Source organism: Macrobrachium nipponense, chromosome 12 (genome assembly GCF_015104395.2).
Source record: "Macrobrachium nipponense isolate FS-2020 chromosome 12, ASM1510439v2, whole genome shotgun sequence".
Taxonomy (NCBI): domain Eukaryota; kingdom Metazoa; phylum Arthropoda; class Malacostraca; order Decapoda; family Palaemonidae; genus Macrobrachium; species Macrobrachium nipponense.
In genome coordinates, this window is record NC_087205.1 from 66115118 (window position 1) to 66135098 (window position 19981).

Below are 19981 nucleotides of genomic sequence, written 5' to 3' on the forward strand. Positions count from 1 at the left end.
AAATTTGTATGAAAATGTATTACGTAAAGCGTATTTTTATTTATACACAGAAATATGATACTAAGGCATCTTTTGAAACTGCCCTTCACGTTATCAATGCGATGTTTTTTCATGTTCTTTCTTGTGAGCCACCGCCTGCCGCTCTTCCGAAAATATCGAGTTAAAAAAGTGCAAATTAGTGATCGATGTATCGATTTTATAAATGTTCATGATTTTATATTTGAAATGTGTATGAAAATGTATTAAGTACGTATGGGTATTTTTATTTCTGTGCAGAAATATGATAAAAAGGCAGCTTTTGAAACTGCCCTTCACGATATCAAGTACGATGTTTTTCCATGTTCGTTCTTGTAAACCGCCATCTGCCGCTCTTCCGAAAATATTGAGTTAAAAAGAGTGCAAATTTAGCGATCGAGGTGTCAATTTTTTAAATGTTTATGCTTTTATGTTTAAAATGTGTATGAAAATATATTACGTATAGGGTATTTTTATTTTTGTACATAAATATGATACAAATTAAGGCAGCCTTTGTAACTATGCTCCATGTTGTCAGGGGATGTTTTTTCATGTTTGTTCTTGTCCGCCACTGTTCCAAAAAATGCAAGGTATTATTCTATTAATTATGCACCTTTTCCACAAATCCTTTTAAAAGTTATACATTACTTCACTGTATCCAATATGTTATGTATTCTCATATTATTGTATTATAAAATAACGGGAAATCTAAGCCATTATTCCACGGAGCAGCCTATGTTGTGGTTTGAAATCAGCTGATGGCGAATACGAGTTTGTTTCGCCATAACGCAATTCTGATTGAATTCTCATGCTTCTAGTTAGCATAAACGAATACGTATCTAGATACCTGACTTGAATGAGACAAGGTTATTTTTCCTTATACAACGTGTTTTTAGGTGGAAATATGAATTGAATATGTCTCGTTGTGAATGTGAGCTACTATTTTTTTTCGTTCACAGATTACGTTGGCAGCATGTTTATTGCATGATAAAATTACGTGATTCCGTTTGCAATTCTCCTTTACATAATCGTAATAAGAACTTTACGTTATTTGTCTTATATCGGCGTGAAACCAACAGTAAAATGTGTTCTTTCAAGCTTAGTAGTTTTGATTAAAATGATTTTATCTCAATTTTATCCACGGTTGTGTTTGATGGCATACGTTTACTTTTATCCTTGTTGCCGATGTACGATAATAGTCATTAGCAGCCTGAAAAGTTTTCTCAGCTTCAGTTATAACTAGGTTTATATTTAACAGTATATTTCCTGATTGATCTTTGATCTATATTGATCTTTGATTTATGATGAATAAAGTTATTACATTAAGATATCTCAGTTCTATTCTATACATAACGCCATTTATAACAACTACGGTAATAGTGTGCTGTAGTACGATCATTGAAATACAAGCCAAACGGATGTTATCCACTTCGGTTGCACTTTAGAAAAAGAAAGTAGTTTTTTGTTCGGTCGTTCATGGCTGTACATGTTCACGCAACGAGTATAACGTTAAAACCGTACTTTCATCATTCTCTTTTGCTGTTATTGAACTTATGTAACTAGAAGATGGATAAAGTTAGTCTATTGTAATTTGGTCTCTCATAAAATCGGACTATTGTAAGACGAATTATCACAACTTGAACACAACAGCTACCTGTACACTGTATAAACCTTATTATATCTTTACATACTCTAGACACCCAAAGGATTAAAGCTAGGCTTTTTTTCACTTTACAGTATTTATAATACTATAATGTGCTGTACGGTACTACTGTACAGTAAATTCTGTAGTAGTACTGTACTGCATAAATATAATTTTACGTATTGCACCATTGTGGGATTACGGCGCCTTTGACTGGTCTAGAGTTTCGAAAGAAGGTATGCAGCGGCCGTAGGCTTTAAAATCGCTTAGCGTCGAAAATCACTTCGCGTCGGTGGCCAGGAACGGAACCCCTGCTGCTAACCGAGGGCCGCCTGTATATCATGATATTGTTCCTTGATTGTAGGATTAGCCAATAGGGATCATAATCACCATGGTATGAAATAAAGATACAGTAGAACCTCGACAAACGAAAGTCCCTACTTGCGAAAAATCCGTTACGAAAGCAAAGACGAAGATTTTTTTGCTTCTGTTTACGAAAATAATTTAGGTTGCGAAAGGGTAAAGTCTGAGATTCCTCCGGACTGCCGAGAACAATTTTAAAACTTGCGCGCCACCAACTGAGTAGACTCGCCACCATCTTCCCGCTCTCCCATTGGTTCCTGATGCTAGTCACCGCCGTAAGATCCTGCTCTCCTATTGGTCAGCATCTCTCCCATCATGCCTCTATGTAAAGGCGTTCCTTGACCATATTTTGTGGCAGCATTATCGTAAACACTGAAATTCGTTTGTTCACATATATTTAGTTTGTTAATGTAAATTCATGTCAGTGATTTCGCTTTCGTTGTACTGTAAGTTACTTTATCGTGTTGTGTGTGAACTTAATTACTTACGTTATTAGCCATGGGTCCCAAGAATGTTGCTGAATTTTACTGAAAGAAGAGGAAGCTTTCTATGGAGAACAAAGATGGAGATAATCAAGAAGTGTTAGTGTTTTCTGCCATTTGTTAATGTGTTTCGTAAAGTTTAGTGTTAATGTTTTCTGCCATTTTTTAATGTGTTTCTTAAAGGTAAGTGTTCATGTTTTCTGCCATTTGTCCTCCTCCTCTGTCGCCGCTTTTGGAGATCACCTCACTCAAAAAGTAAGGTTCCACATTTTACTACATGTACGTACACTATTTCTTGTACCATGTACACTAATACACTTTATTTACAGTACGTACTACAAGAAATGTTATGTTAGGTATTGAATGGTCCAAATTGTTGTATTTCATTGTTTGTTGGTCAATATAGCTTTATTATAAAATTTACTGTGGTGTTTTTGTAGGGCTTGGAATGAATTAGGCAATTTACAATTAAAACATAGTTCGAGATACAAAAAAAATCAGGTTACGAAGGTCGCTTTGGAGCGGATTAATTTTGTATCCTGAGGCACTACTGTATATGTTTTTTTGTAAATTGGCTGACCTCAATGATTACCAGGCCTGAGGAGCTGCATATTCATTACTATTTACCCATCCAGCAAGGGTTAATAATACTTACCTGTATAATTTATCTAGTCCCACCCATCTTACCCCACAATCTACCTATATTTACATGTCCAGTAAGGGTTAATAATACTTGCCTGTATAATTTACCTAGTCCCACCCATCTTACCCCACAATCTGCTATCACAGCTGATTTTCAAGGGAAGATTTTATGACTATCAAACAGCAGTGTTGCCAACTGGCGACAGAATAGGAGGTAACAGGGTTGCCAATGTGGTAAATTTTGGTGCAATTTGGTGAATTAGGGCTAGATAAATTATACAGGTAAGTATTATTAATACTAATATTATTAAGAAAATTCCATGTTACTGTATAAACTGTTAGTATTATTGTACCTACACTATTGAGTGTAGTTCGATAGGAATACAGAGAAACTGTCTTTTCCCACATTGGTGAAATATGAGTCATGCATATTTTAGTGGCCAAAATAATATGCTATTTTAGTGAAAGTTCCGTTTCCAGTCCCCCTGATTAGTTCCTCGCTGGACGAGTGGTTTTCGCGCTCGGCTGCCAATCCAGTGGTCCAAAGTTTGAATCCCGGCGGAATCAGAGGAATTTATTTTTGGAGATAGAAATACATTTCTTGATGTACTGTGGTTCGGATCCCAGAAGCTGTGGGTCCCGTTGCTAGGTGACCAATTGGTTCCTAGCCACATAAAAATATCTAATCCTTCGGGCCAGCCCTAGGAGAGCTGTTAATCAGCTCAGTGGTCTGGCACAACTAAGATATACTTAACTTTTAGTTCCTCCCCAGTTGCTGATTTCATTCACCAAAACAATGAATGATGAATATGACCCTGTGGAAAGGGGTCCCTGTAAAGAACAATGCTCAGCACAACAGAATATCAAAGATTGAGCAGATTAACAGCTCTCCTAGGGCTGGCCGAAGGATTAGATATATTTACGTGGCTAGGAACCTATTGGTCACCTAGCAATGGGACCTACAGCTTATTGTGGGATCCGAACCACACTAAATCGAGAAATGAATTTCTATCACCAGAAATAAATTCCTCTGATTCCGCGTTGGCCGAGGCGGGATTTGAATTTTGGACCACCAGATTGGCAGCTAAGCGCGAAAACCACTTGTCCAGCGAGGAACTCATTCCAGCAGTATCATATAAGTTAAACAAAATATTATGCTGTTATTAGAAAACTTGGAATTTAGTTATAATTTTGTCTGTATGTTAACAATTACAGGAAGATATTTAAAAGCAGTTTCATAATCATGAATTTCAGGTGTACTTTCAAGTGTTCATGCTTTTAAATGTGTCTTTCCCTAACAAATTCTGAATGTTGTGTTATGTATTGCAGGAGAAGCAGTTACTAAAGCTGAGGATACCAGTCGCGCAAAACCTGTGGCGTGGATCAGAGGAAATAAAAAAAACACTGGATACCTTAAGCATGTGACCAGTGTTTTCAGTAGGCTAGGATATAGTCTAGCTAGTGATGGTGATGACTGGGATGTCTTGTGGTCACACAACTATCCTTTTAGAGAGCTGAAGGTTATGATGGTTAACCTAAAGCCCCACCAGAAGGTCAACCACTTTCCAGGATCTGGTTATATATCCAATAAGGTGAATTTAGCCATTTCAGGTTTGCCTTATGTTCCTAAAGCATTCCGAATGCCAGCTGAAAAGGACTCGTTACTGACTCATGCCAAGAAAAATCCAGAGATGATGTTTGTCCAAAAGTCTAATAATCACAGGGGCATTAAGATAGAAAAATTAGACGCTTTGGATCTTGGCATTGAAGGAACTTTTGTCCAGGAATTTATTCACAATCCAATTCTTATAGATGGACACAAATTTGATATTGGAGTTTATACCATTATCACATCTATTGAACCTTTACGAGTTTATGTATTTGAAGGAGACGTACTTTTCAGGTATGGAAAATCTAGAATCAAGTCAGTATTTTCAACAAACTTATTATTGTATGATAGTCCTTCTTTGGTAGCTGTTGATTCCAGATGTGCTCAGAACTCTTTCTATTTCCAGCTATTTGAGGGTGTATCTAGGTATCCAGCTATTTGAGGGTGTATCTAGGTATCCAAGTTCAGTTAGATACCCGAGACAATTGAAATAGATCTAGGCTGTGTAGAGCATACAGGCTCTTGGCACAGTGCTCCTTGCCAGAAATACCCCGAGAGATGGCATTTTGTATATTGTTACTGCTCTGGGCTGGTTTATCAAATATTACTTCTCTTTATAATGAATGGTGGCATGAAGTGTCAAAGACAGTTCACTAAAATGGGCTGAATTGCTAGAGATTAGGCAACCAGCACAAATCAATCCCGCTTTGGACTCAGATAAACAATTTCTAGAGAACTTGATGTCTCGGGCACACCCATAGAAGGAGAAAGTATCAGCCAACTTTTTTCATTGAGAGTTGCCAATGGTTAAATGGTAATTCATGGCTACAGAATCAAAGGTTGTCTCATGGTGAAGAGTTACTATAGTGTGAGAAGGCTCAGCATTTGAATTCATCTCAACATCTGATGAGAAAGCATGTGTTGCTGCTACAGTACTAGTCCACATGACTAGGTGGTTTTAACATATGCTGGTGAAAAAGGAACCAGAAACATAAGAAAGAATGTCTTCAGCAAACAATTTATTATTATTGGAGATTAATCTTACCTACTGTTAAAGTTAAGATATATCTCCACGCCGATTAGGCAAGTCAGCATTCAAACAAAAAGTCTGATGGCTGCCAGGATGACTTGTCTAGTTTACCTGTTCTCCACCAGTTGTGTTTCGAATGTTTTAGCTCTTGTCAGAATTCTCCTTGCTGCCATTGTATTTAGGCAATTGTTGATATTCTATGAAGTTTGGCTGTTTTACACCTGTTTACAGTATTGTAATTTCATTTTCCTAGGATACCTGCCACTGGAGGCAAAACCAATAACATGTAGTAATGATTTTGGTGTAAGCAGCATGTTGGAATTTGAAGTAAATGAACATTCGGTTTGAACCAGCTGCTGGGGTAGTTGTGATCTTGTAACTAGTGAAGGATGTAGGGGATTTTTCTGAGCTGAGGACTTTATACCTGAATATGTTAGATACAGGAAAGAAGGGAAAAAGATAGATTGCAAAAGCAGTTTGTTAGGTCAGGACTTGAACCTGTCAGCTCTATCCTACCTGGGGTCCCTGCAGCTATCCCTACTCAGGCTAGGCATTTTGGTAGTGCTAGTATTAGGACTTTCTTTGTAGTTCCGCCTTCTGCTCCCCATTTGGTTCAGGAAAAGTGTATCTAGAAGTTAAAACATAACATTAAACTTATTTTAAGTTCTAATACAAGTTGAACTGAGTTCGTGACTGGGGAACGTTTATTGTGTGCTCTTTTTCGTGTTCCCATGTTAGAAGTAGGTGTTGGTTCCCTCGTCTGTACATAGACCCAAGCCTTGGACTGCCCTACAGTAGTGTGCCTTCAGAAAGTGTCTGCTACCAGGTTCTGTCTGAATCTCATTTAAGGGGGCCGGCCGGCTAATGCCATTTTTTAAGGACAGGACTTTGATATTCATACCACTTAACCCTCTTACGCCAAAGCCCTAAAAACCATAATGTCTCCCGTATGCCGAGGCGGGTTTGGAGTGAGGGCGGAAGCGGAAAAAATAATTTTTTCAAAAATTCACAGCGCGCTTAGTTTTCAAGATTAAGAGTTAATTTTTGGCTCCTTTTTTTGACATTGCCTGAATTTTAGTATGCAACCATCAGAAATGAAAAAAAATATCATCATATATAAATACGTAATGCGATATATGGTAGCGACAAGAAAAAATTCATACATAATTGTATTCAAATCAAACTGTGAGAAAAACGGGTAAAGCTAACGAGTTACTTTTTTTATCGTTGTATTATACACTAAATTGCAATCATTTTGATATATAACACATTGTAAAACAATCAAAGCAACACAGAACAAATATTATCACAAAATGATGCATAAATTCGTAACGCGCGGACGTAAAAAAATGTTTTTTTCAAAAATTCACCATAAATCTAAATATTGTTCTAGGGACTTCCAATTTGTTTCAAAATGAAGACAAATGATTGAATATTACGAAACTGTAAGAGTTTTAGCTTAGAATTGCAGTTTTCGACCATTTCGGACGAGTTAAAGTTGACCGAATGTCGAAATTTTTATATATATTTTTTTTTATATGCAAATATTGCAAAAATGAGAAAAGCTAAAACCTTCAAATATTTTTGTTTGTATTCTTCATGAATTTGCGCACATTTTCATATATGAAACTCTATAAAATGCTTAATATGAAAAGGAGCAAATATTAGGAGAATGCAACGTACACATTTCTGAGATTTGCGGCCACGAATCGGCGCGCGGAGGGATAGAAAGTTTTTTTTTTAAATTCACCATAAATCGAAATATTGTGCTAGACACTTCGAATTTGTTTCAAAATGAAGATAAATGACTGTATATTACTAGATTGTAAGAGTTTTAGCTTACAATTGCGTTTTTCGACTATTTCGGTAGAGTCAAAGTTGACCGAACGTGGTTTTTTTTCTATTTATCGTGATTTATATGCAAATATTTCAAAAAAGAGAAAAGCTACAACCTTCAATCATTTTTTGTTTTATTCTAAATGAAATTGCGCACATTTTCATATATAAAACTTTATGTAATGGCTAATTTTAAATGGTGCAAACATTTCGACAGTCGCAAGAAAAAATGTCTGATTTTTTTCGGAAGAGTTACCGTGCGGACGTAAGGAAAATTTTTTTTTTTTTTTTTCATAAATTCACCATAAATCAAAATATTGTGATAGAGACTTCCAATTCATTGAAAGATGAAGGTAAATGATTGAATATTACTAGAATATAAGTGTTTTAGCTTACAATTGCGTTTTTCGACCATTTCGGTAGAGTCAAAGTTGACCGAAGGTTGAAATTTTTGCACTTATCGTTATTTATATGAAAATATAAAATGTTTTTAGTTGTATTGTGCATGAAATTGCGCACATTTCCATATATAAAACTTTATGTAATGTAATGGCAAATTTAAAATGGTGCAAACATTAGGACAATCGCACTAAAAAAATTTATCGGAAGAGTTACCGCGCGGACGTAAGGAAAAAGTGTTTTCATAAATTCACCATAAATCGAAATATTGTGCTAGAGACGTCCAATTTGTTGCAAAATGAAGGCTAATGATTGAATATTACTAGAATATAAGAGTTTTAGCTTAAAATTGCGTTTTTCGACCATTTCGGTAGAGTCAAAGTTGACAGAAGGTTGAAATTTTGGCACTTATCGTTATTTATATGAAAATATTTCAAAACTGATAAAAGCTACAATCATGAGTATTTTTTTGTTGTATTCTACATGAAATTGCACACATTTTCATATATAATACTTCATGTAACGGATAATTTAAAACGGGGCAAAAATTATGTCAAAGTGACGAAATAATTTTTGAGATGTGTCACAGATACTTTTTAGTGCGATAAGAAAGAAATTCGCGCTTGCACGCCTGCATAACGATTGTAAACAAAACAACACCTTGATCCGTGAACTCCCAGCATCCCCCAAGGCGCGTGATTCAAAAGTTTTCGGCTGGTAAGCCTATAAGTATTTTTCCGTGAATTTAAAAAAAAAATTTTTAAGTCGACGTATAATACGTCCAATCGGCATACGGGAGACATTTTGACTCGACGTTTAATACGTCCAATTGGCATAAGAGGGTTAATAAGGTGACTTGGGACATCTCAAAACCGCATATGATTTTCGCCTCTGACCTTCGGTTTTGTGACGCCAGGGCGATTTATCCCGAAAATAACCATTTTTCAAATTCTATCTCCTCCCTTGATATTTAATATTAAGACCTGGGATTACTACCATATATATAGACCTGATGTAGACCTCCAATCGAATGGGGATTTTTTTTCTAAAAGTCATTTTTTTGCTAGATATGAATTTTTCAATATGGTAAAAAAATAAACCCTATAAATCAGGAAAAAAAAATTTATAAAAAAAAGACGAAACAAAAATTGGAAAAAAGGGCTCTATTTGATTGTTCCATAATGTCTTTTTTAGTTATATACCAAATTCCGATGTTATAGCTTTAAAACTAAGTGAGAAGATAGATTTTGAAGGTCAATAAGTATAGTTTTGAGATACGGGCATTCAAAGTTTTCCTTCGTATTTCTATAAAGACAGTGTTAATAAATAATGATTATTATGAAAGTATATTTCTTTTTTGTGTATTAATAAACCAAAACTATTTTATTTATCATAATTTAATCATAAATGATGATCCCTTTGCTCATATATCGTAGCCTGGGGCACTGCTTGAGGCAAGATGGGGAACTCCTTCCTACGCAATTCTCTCTCTCCCCTTCACTAACTCGGCTTATTACAGCGAATTTTCTTCTTCTGTATGTTAGCGAGATGTTTTCCTTGTATTTTCCTCTTTGGCATGATGAAATTCTTGCTGAAACAAAGATAAACAAACGTAAATGCAAGAAAATGTCAGAGGTGAAACTCGAAGGTGTACTCTCTTTTTACAAAGACAATTTAATAAATCATGATTGTTATGAATTTCATATTCCATTTTGGGTATTGAAAAACCAAAACTTTGTTATTTATCATAAATGAAGATCTCTTTGCTCAAAGATCGTAGCCTTGGGCACAGTGTGACCCGTGCTGTCAGGCAAGATGGGGCGTTACTACGCAACCCTTACTACGCAACCTGCCCCTCTCTCTTCACTAACTACGCATATATTATGATACGTATTCTGTAATAATACTTGAGTGATTTTTCTTTGTCTGTATGTTAGCGAGATGTTTTCCTTGTCTTTTCCTCATTGGCATGATGAAATTCTTGGCGAAACATACATAAACATACGTAAAAGAAAGCGAATGTCAGAGGTGAAATCGAACATGTAGACTACTTGAAGTTTGTGTTCGCACTGATTGTTGGAATGGTAGCTGACTGAAGTGAAGTCTCCCTTTTCGACTCGGGGAATGTCTACAGATGGCATTTCTCCCAATTTCTTTGACAATAATTATCAAAATTTACAGTAATAGAAGAAATATTGCATTTTCTTGTATGGATCAATGTTTCAGGCTTATTGAGTTACGTTAACTAATTACCCTGTAACTATGAAAGTAAGAGGAATTTTGACGAAATATTTCGTTTACGTATTCTCAATTGCCATATGAAGCTCCATGAATTTTTTCATGACTGTATTTTTCGTCCTATACCACCATATATAGGGGTTCATGCCGGCCCCCTTAACGTATTACACATTCTACCGTCATTGGCACGTAGTTTGAGGTTTTAGCATGCATAGGATTAATATTATATGTATAGGTATAGACATTTTTATTGAGATGAAAATGTCTGTAGCAAGTTTTACACATTTCGATATTACGTTGACTCAGTCGCGGTTTAACCGGTCTCTCATGTTTTGGTTATTCTAAATTCACGTCTGCTAGCCTATTCCTCTTTCTTTCTTATAATGCTTGTGCTCGTTCTTTGCCTGCATTTTCTTCCTGTTTTGGCAAATCTCTTACTACTGCCTCAATTAATGTTTCTCTTTAAAGTCTACATTGTTTTTAATATCTAAGGTTCTCTCCAAGCTAGATATCTTCAGGGCTTTCTAACGACATGTCATTTAGGAATGCTTTCAAGTACGTATGTTGATATGCTTTTGGCAGAGGCGGGAGAGTCATTGTAACTCCTCTCCCCCGCCTCCCAATCTTTCCAATTTTCTTTTGTGCCTCGTTTTATTTCCCTCAGTTGACTCATGTGGACATAGTTGAGTCCTAAGTTGCTTAAGACTGTCTCCCTTTCATGGAGTTGTGGATGCAATACAGTACTCGGCTGCTGTTGCCTCCTATTGACAAGTGTCTCTTCCTGGTGTTGTGAAGAAAGGGCAATCCTTTAGGCTCTTTTGATTACTGCCTGTCGGCAGTTGTCTCCTTCGGTCGCCCTCTGGGGGAAGAAGAGTTTGAACCAATGAAACTCTTTCGGTCTCCCTTGTCTTAGCGTATTTTGGCGCCCTTTAAATATTGGGAGAAAAGATCCTAAGCTTTCTTCTTCTATTAGAACATGTTTCGTAACTTTTCTCTTACTTGGACACTCAAAGTTCCCTCTAGGTCTGCTGTGGCTTATCTTCTTGTTTCTTATGAAGTCGTGGAGAGCCGAAGACTGCCTCTTGCGATACAGGCACTGTCTTTAGTAGGAGGTTCAGTTTCTTTCTCTTTCCTGTGGGGAAACGAATTCGAGACTGACAGGTGCTTTGGGCATGCTGATGGAGTCTCATTCTAGCTTGTCTGAGTCAGCTTAGAGAAGTGGAGGCGCCAACCTAGCGAGTTTGTAAAGCCAGCTTTAAGGTTTTGGCGCCAGCAGGAGTTTTGCAAGGAAGAGTTAATTTATTTCTGATCCTGCAGGGTCATGTCCTCATGCTTATAGTAACTGTTTGGAAGAAATGACAACACTTTTGCTTCCTGTCTGCTTATGCAGCTCAGGTTAAGCCGATAAGGGAGTATCTGTTGGTACAATCTTGTTTTATACCTTTCGGGGATAAGTGCAGACCTCAGGTTCTGGTAGATGGACACTTGCAACCTCCTGGCATGCATGGAGAGACTTGGGACCAGTGCCTTACATGGTGGAGACGGTGAACGGGAGTTGTGATTCTTCTTTGGTTGTCCTCCACTGGTTTAAGCTCTTACTTATAGATTTTCTTTTGTCTTCTTCAGCAGATCTCTCTCACAAGTCTCTCTCTTTTTAGTAGGATGTTGTATATAGAGAGAATGAATGGACCAGGCAGTAATTCACGGGGATTTTACTTCTCTTACTTAGCTCCACAAGTAATTGGAGATAGGCGGTCATTCTTGGCCATTTTGAGACTGAATAACAGAAAGTGTTTGCCTGCATACTTTGGTTTTATAGCATGGTTTTAGTGCCTTTCCAAGGAACAGTCAGACTTTTGGTACACATGTAGAAATGTATTCGTCTTTCCAGTACATCCTCAGTCATGCACGTTCCTTCAAGATGTATTTACAAGAAGGTATTGCGGTTCTGTGCACTTTGTTTGGGTTAGTGTACAGTGCCTCTATAAGTTTCGTTACCCATTGGTGGATGTTGTCGACTTTAGGAGTAAGAATTTTTTCTACTGAATCACTGGTTCAAGTTGGCCAGCTCTGTCAACAGTATTTTAAAGGCCAAGGACTTGTTACTTCACCTTGCCCAGTTTCTTTGCATTATAATTTTTAATTATCAAAATCCTCATTCTTATCTAGTGATGTTGGTGTGATACTTAATTTTGCATGCTTGTCTGTCAAAGATGACTAGGCACTTGCTTTTTTGAAGAAATTTAGGCCTGAAGGAAACTTCCTATATAGTAAGGGCTTTCCTTATTAGGAAACATAGCCTCACTGGGGTTTTTATCAGATAATCAGGCTCAAATAATGTTCTGCCTCACTGTTAGAAATTATGACTTACAACTAACATTCATTAAATTTGTAAGTAATCCAGAACCATCTTTGTCTCCAGATGCTGTAGGTGGGGCTCTGTAACCAATTGTCCAATTTGCTCTTAAACCTAAGCCTAAGTCCAGATTTTGGTTTTTCCCTTTGTTGTGCAATACAAAACAGAATTTTTAATTTGAGTCATTACACTTTCATGCAACAGAATGGTCAACACTACACCTGGTAAAACTTTCTAGATGCCAGGGCAGTGGAAAGACCATCGGAAATGTCTAGCAGGTTTAGCCAAGGTCAGAAACAAATTCTTTGTGGGAAGTTTGCTGCTTGAGTGAAATGAACAACATAATATTGGTTTGATCGTTGACTCTATGAAAGGACAGTGTTTTGGTGATTAGGAATTCAGAACGAACACGCTACCTACAGATGACCTTTACATCGGTAAGTTTGGCAGTTGCTGTGGGAATTGAGAAGCACCCATTTAGACTTACTAGCATGTAGATGAACAGGAACAACTGCATGACTACTACTCTTTGATGGCCCGCAGGCTTGAGTAGTGAATGTTTCCCTAAATTTGGCCAGATTCAGACTCATAGGCCTGATCCTTGTATCTACTATAAATACTATTAAGCAATTTCAAATTCAAGAATTGCTTAGGGTCTCCTGTAGAGCCTTTGTAGTCTCAGGGCAAATGATTTTCTGAATTTCTAATGCTCTCAGTAGATGTGTCTCTTTTTCCTCTATTGAGAGGAAATCAACACTGCTACACAGTTCCATGCACTTCCACTAACTTATGCATCTCCTTAACTGCTTGGAGATGTTATAATGTCCCCTCCCAATAAAGGGATTTTCAAGCTATCATAGGATCTATCCTTAAGTAGAAAACAGCTGTGGCCTTGGGTCAGGAGCAGCTGAGGATGCCATTCTAGAAGAAATTTCAGCACCTGGAACCTTGTAGACATCAATGTTTTTCTGCTTAGAGATAGTAAGAATTTTCACTATCTACTTTCAAAGTTATTGTTCCACACTTTTCTCAGTATTGCGTCATGTACTTTTAGATCTTGCTGAGGATCAGCACCATAAGGTGTTGAGATTGAAGACCCTTCATCTTTATATCAGTCTTTCTCTGGAGTTTAGATGCAAGTCTAAACTTTATCTGAATTATATACAGTGAAACCTTTTATTTAGCAATATCGGCAGTTAATGAGTAGATTTATTGCCAGCACCCTTCTTTAAGCTGTTGTAAAGGGAATACCTTAGAGCTGAGGGTGATGTTAAGGCTGCATTTTATAGTGAACTATAAGAATGCCAATATAACCTTATTGGGGAAGAAGAGGAAATGCTTCTCTGTCCTTGTGGGGCAAACTTAATCAGATAGGTTAAACCTGGAAGAGGTAATTATCCTTTTAGAAACATAGAACATCTTTGTCAAGGTTAATCCTGGAAGAGGCAAAGTTAACCTTTTGTTTTGTGGTTTTAGGAAATCTGGATGTCGTTGTTAAAGATTAAGCCTGGGAGAGGCAAAATTTTTTAATATTTTCCTAGCCTAATCATTCCTTTATGACACAAAAGTGCCATTTACCCACCTGTTCACGTTCTTCAATCTCAGTACCTATACTCCAGCTTAAGACTTTGAACAATAGCACTAAATGACTTACAACCCACAAACTCCTACAAGAGAGAGAGCTCTCTACTACCATACCAAACACCAGATCCGCATGTCATCTTCACGCTCTGTTATTGTTTACCTTTCCCCCACACACTGCCACCATCTTGTCTTCTATGATGTCACAACACAATTTAAATACATCAAGACACTTTCTAAAATTAAACACAAGTTTCCCGTACATAGAACATCGACCACATTTCACCAAAACAGAAAAAAATAACTTACTAAACTGATATACATACAATGTTCCCCCCATTATTTGCAGGGGATGGGCACCAGACCCTCCCACAAATAGCTAGAATCCACAAATAGTTGAAACCCCTATAGAAATGCTTAAAACTGCCTATTTTATTAGCTGAAACTCAAGAAAAATCCACTAAAAATGTTTATGCCTGGTTTATTTAATAGTTTTATCACAAAAAGTGCATTTTTGATGAAGTTGATAAAAAAAAACATAAATTTCTGGATGTTTCTCATAGAAAAATACTGCGAATAGGAGAATTTCCTGCGAATAATGGGTAGATATGGTCCATGGAGAAATCCGGAATGCATGAGTCCATTAATGTCGAGAATGCAAATAAGGGGGGTTCCACTGTGTGTAATCACACTTAACTCTTTCTCCCTCCCCTCCAGCTTCTTTCTAACCTAATCCCCTCTAATTTCCTTTATTCTCCAACTCATTACCCCCTACATAATTTCTAATATTTTCTCCTGAAACTCTTGATTTAGTTAATGCATCAACTATTTTATCCTTTCCTTTTATCCATCTCACCTCCTTTATTTCCCCAGATTCTATAGTTTCCCTTATTACTCCAACTCATTACCCTCTACATAATTTCTAATATTTTCTCCTGAAACTCTTGCTTTAGTTAATGCATCAGCTATTTTATCCTTTCCTTTTATCCATCTCACCTCCTTTATTTCCCCAGATTCTATAGTTTCCCTTATTACTGCAATATCTATTTTTAATCTCTTGCTATTTACACCAGTACTTGATTTTATTGCAGTCATGTGTTTTACTATCAGTATTAACCAACGCTTCTAATTTTCTACCTCCTACTACCTCTTCCTACAAATGTTTTAAAATACAGTGGTCCATTCTCCTGCTCCACTATTACTCCTGTATACTTAAACCTTTTACTCTCTTATTCTCCTACTTGCAATTTGCAAACCTTTTACTCTATTGTTCTTCTACTTGCAGTTTCTCTTTCAGTTTCCCAATGGTTTCCTTAAAAAATCCTACAGTTCCTCCACAGCAAAAATCATTTATGTGTGTACACTCGACAAGAAAACTGAAGATACAGTTTTCATTAGCTTTCGTTCATCCAATTTCCTATTTGTTTTTACTGGAAAGCCATAATATCGCTAAATTTACTCTAGAATATGAAAATATACTGCAAATTATATTATATAAGTTAAAACTGCAAAACAAAACCGTTCAGATACTTAAAAACACGATATATGTCCGAAGTAATTGGAATTTCTCAGATGGATTCGTTCATAGAGATCTGGTAGATAGAATGTGAATTTCTGATTTTAGTACTATGTATCACGACGACAATATCTACTCGTTTTGCTTCATGAATGGGGATATATTGCATCATCGTAAGTGGTGAATGCAATTATTTTAGTTTCTACAAACTTATGTTTGTATTCCAAGGCGATTTGAAGTTAGCTGACGTCAATGGCACTCAATGTTGCAACAGCTAACATCCGCAAGAGCGTTTTCTATGATGTGAGGAGGAGCCCTAAACTTCGAGCGGGAAAGCGCAAGTCACTGGATACTGGCTAACGTAACGGATTTCACACTTTGATTACTTTGACGTTGACATGGATCGAATGCTACTATAGTTGCTGTTTACAAAGCTACTGTCTTTAAACATAAATCTTAATCAAGGTTAAAGTAGCATGTCAGCTCAAAGATTTTCTGGCTATATACTCCCATTACAAAGCAGTTCGTAGTAGCCTACAGCCCTACACTGCTGCATTTCTTTGCTGTGAGGCTGAAAGATTTCCCACAATATAAAACTTTAATTGCCTGTGCAATACATATTGAGTTATTTGTGGTAATAAATATTTTTACTTAACACAGCTTTTTTCGTAAATGATTTGTGGATGAAACCCGATTTTCAAAAGTAAAGACTATATCAAGAGAGCAAGAATGACTGCACCCCGTGTCTAAAATTTTCCACGTCTTTTACAATCTTTGAATACTACGGCAACTGTCGAATGTAATCAAGAATTAGGGTACTGAATTTTCTTCAGAGAATTAACTTGAATATTTATGAATCCTTCAAATTTTATCTAGCAGCTAGTGCAGCACGATCTTGGCAGTCATATCATATCCCGCAAGCATAGGCCTATCGATAGAGATACTTAATTCATTATACGTATTTTCTTCTGCCTTTCCCCCATCATAAGTCCGTCACCAGTACTATAATTCTCTCTCTCTCTCTCTCTCTCTCTCTCTCTCTCATCTCTCTCTCTCTCTCTCTCTCTCTCTCTCTCCTAAAAAACAAAACATACTTTTTTTTCTAAAAAAAAATATATATATATATATATATATATATCTATATATAGTAATATATATATATATATATATATATAGATATATATATATATATATATATATATATATATATATATATTACTACTCAAAAATATATATATTTCCACTCAATCTGCCGAAGAAAATATAATGAAATTGAGTAGTTATAAATAGGCCTAAGCTTTCATATGAGCTGCTTCTCTCTCTCTCTCTCTCTCTCTCTCTCTCTCTCTCTCTCTCTCTCTCTCTCTCTCTCTCTCACTCTCTCTCTCTCTCTCTCTCTCTCCACTTTTAAAACACATGTGAAAAAATATCACTCAATCTTTCAAAGTAAATTGAATTATGTATCTGTATAGGTAGGCCTATGCTTGCGCGCTCTCTATCGTCATAATATTTCATTCTTTACTGTATTGTTCCTCACGATTTACACAAGTACTGCCCAAAATTTAAAACCCTTTCTCTCATTGTTTACAATCCGTCTTTAATTACGTATGAATTTTACGTCAGTTTAGTGTCAAACAGTACTTATAAGATTTCACAGTAGGTTTTAAAAAAGGATGATCGATATTTTACCCTGAACTGACGTTACCAAACCAACATTAACGAACAATATAGAGCCTGTGTCTATATTAAATTATAAAAGATTATAGGACCTCAACTGGATCTTTATGGTGTAAAGTTGATGGAAATCAAGAAAGCAACAAACACTATGATTTTGAAGCTCCGCCCCCCTTTCAAGAGTTGCCAGGTGTGGCATTATTGAACAATATATGTCCGAAGATTTAAAAAAACTGTATCTTAAGTTTCCTTGTCGAGTGTACACAAAATACCATTCAATTTATGTGTATTGTCTTTTTCCCAAAAGAATATGTTAGCTTCCAGTCTACTTCTCTCGCCTTTAAGCTTCTCCACTACTTTTACCACTCACAATACTTTTGCTGTGTCCTCAAGGCCATAAACAGTTTTCTTCAACTTTTAACCATCCTCTCTAGGTGGCTTTAAAAATACTTCTCTTTGTATTTCGTCACCTTGTAAATATGCAGTTTTGACAGCTAATGTATAACAATTGCAATCTTTCAATTTTATTATTGTCAAACAAAATGTTAAAATTTAAGCATTGCATGTAGGAGTGTCTTTTTTTTTCATTCAGCCATCTCTTCTTCAAAATCTCTAGGTACCAGTCTTGCTTTACATATCCTTTCCCCCCTTTTACCTTTTCAGTTACTATCCATCTTGTAGATACGTGTAGCTTTTTTTCTAATGTCATTTACCGCTTCATATACATTGTTCAGTCTCCAACTTTGTAGTTCTTTTTCTTTAGCTTCCATTACGCATCTATTTTCAAATCCTAGTAAAACCTCTTCTTCATCTTCAATTTTTTTAACATGACTATAATCCTTTAAGTTGACCTACCCCTTGTCACCGGACTGTGAGTCTTGTACATTGTACGAATCAGTCCAAGATTTGCTTGATCTTTTTCCTGCAAGACTCAATATAATCCATTGTTCTGCTTGTCCTGCATCATTGTTTACAGCTCTAACTCTATTTCCCTTTTGAATTTGGGTATCTCTTCTGTTAACTCACTTTCCCCATCATCTTCCATTGTTTCCTCTACCACATCTCTTTTTAGAGCCTCTTTTGTGTCTGCATTCCTACTTCAGCACACTTATTATCTCCTTTCCTTCCTGCCTATCTCATGTTCCCTTCATTTGCCCCATAGGATCTACCTTTCACATGTGATTTATCTGTTTTAGGTATCTTTTCTGTTTCTGGTGATATTCTTTGAATCCTAGTAACATGTATTCTAGCTATGTACTTCTTTTAAAGAATCCCCATGGCCAATTACTACTGTTTTCCCTGATTCTCCCACTACCTGAGCATGTCCACTCTGTTCATTTTCATTTTCTCTCATAGAATGCCTCATCTCCCATTACTGCGTCTTCAAGTTGATGTTTTCTGATGTTTTTATTCAAGGAAATTCTTATTTTATTACATGACTCATTTTTGATAAACAGTTCTCTGGCCTTATGGATTGCCGTTCAGTGTGTCCCTTACCATACTCCCTTTCATACCTTTCTCTTAGCTTGCAGGACATGAACTCTCTTCTCCCATTAGATTAGGCAAGGAAGGGTTTTTTTCCAAATACAAATTGGTTAGGAAAGAAACCTCCATTATTTATTAAGCAGTTCCTAGCTTTCACTACACATCATAATGCTATGTACCAATCCACTTCCTCATCCTCCATCATCTTTCTTAAACTTTTATTTTTATTATGCCTATGGTCTTTTCACATAATCTGTTGCTCCATGGAGATTCCAATGTTGTGGCTAATACTTTAATAATCCAACTTTCTGCCATCCTCCTTACTTTTTTGTTTTGAAATTCTCCTCCATTGTCTGACAATATTTTGGAAGGTGCCCCAATTATAGCAAACCAACCATCTATTATAGTTTCTGGTTTCTTATCTTTTATCCAAAAAGCCTGACAGTACCTTGTTGCCATATCTCCCAATACCAAGATTTTTCTCTTCTATCTCTCACATCCATTGCTACAACTTCATTAAGAGTTTTACTCTAAGAAAATCCTACTACTGGTTTAACTGCTTTTCTTTTATATCTTTTACATACCTCACAATTTCCAGTCAAGTCTGTTAGTAACTTTTTTTATTTCCTCCTTTTCTTTCTCTATCAAACCATCACTCCATTGTGGTTCCTCTGTTAGCTTATTTTATCGCCACTTCCATGACCAAACTGTAGTTGTATCTCATCATCGTGCCTTTAATTTCCCCTTAGACTCTTCCCCTTCCAACCCTCCAGTAATAATTCTTCTTCTACCTTCCTCCTCCTTATTGGTAATCTTAATGACTTTCTTTGTCTTTCTTAATTTTACCTTCATTTCCCCTAACACTTCTATTATAGCACAATTTTCTTTTAAATTATGGTCATACCCATTTTGTTCATGGTTTTCTTACCCATTAGCCATGGTATATCACCCTGTAGAATTTTTTTCTTCAAATAAAACTTGTTTTTCAATATCACTGGTATTTCCATTACTCCTTTTGGCTTATAAGATGACTCACCAAAATTAAATACTTTTCTAGATTGTCGTAGTATCTTCCATTCTCCTCAACTTTTTGTGACTCAAACCCATGGCAAT

At 36.3% G+C, this 19981-nt stretch overlaps 1 protein-coding gene across 3 annotated transcripts in view; it reads left to right on the forward strand.

Annotated features, from left to right (window-relative positions):
* LOC135224562 (probable tubulin polyglutamylase ttll-15) overlaps positions 1-19981 on the forward strand; it is a 233454-nt gene that overhangs the window by 177949 nt on the left and 35524 nt on the right. For all 3 annotated transcript variants that reach the window (XM_064263671.1, XM_064263670.1, XM_064263672.1), the window contains exon 3: positions 4474-5047. In XM_064263671.1, coding sequence (XP_064119741.1) covers positions 4474-5047 — 574 coding nt within the window. The remainder of the gene's footprint in view (positions 1-4473; positions 5048-19981) is intronic.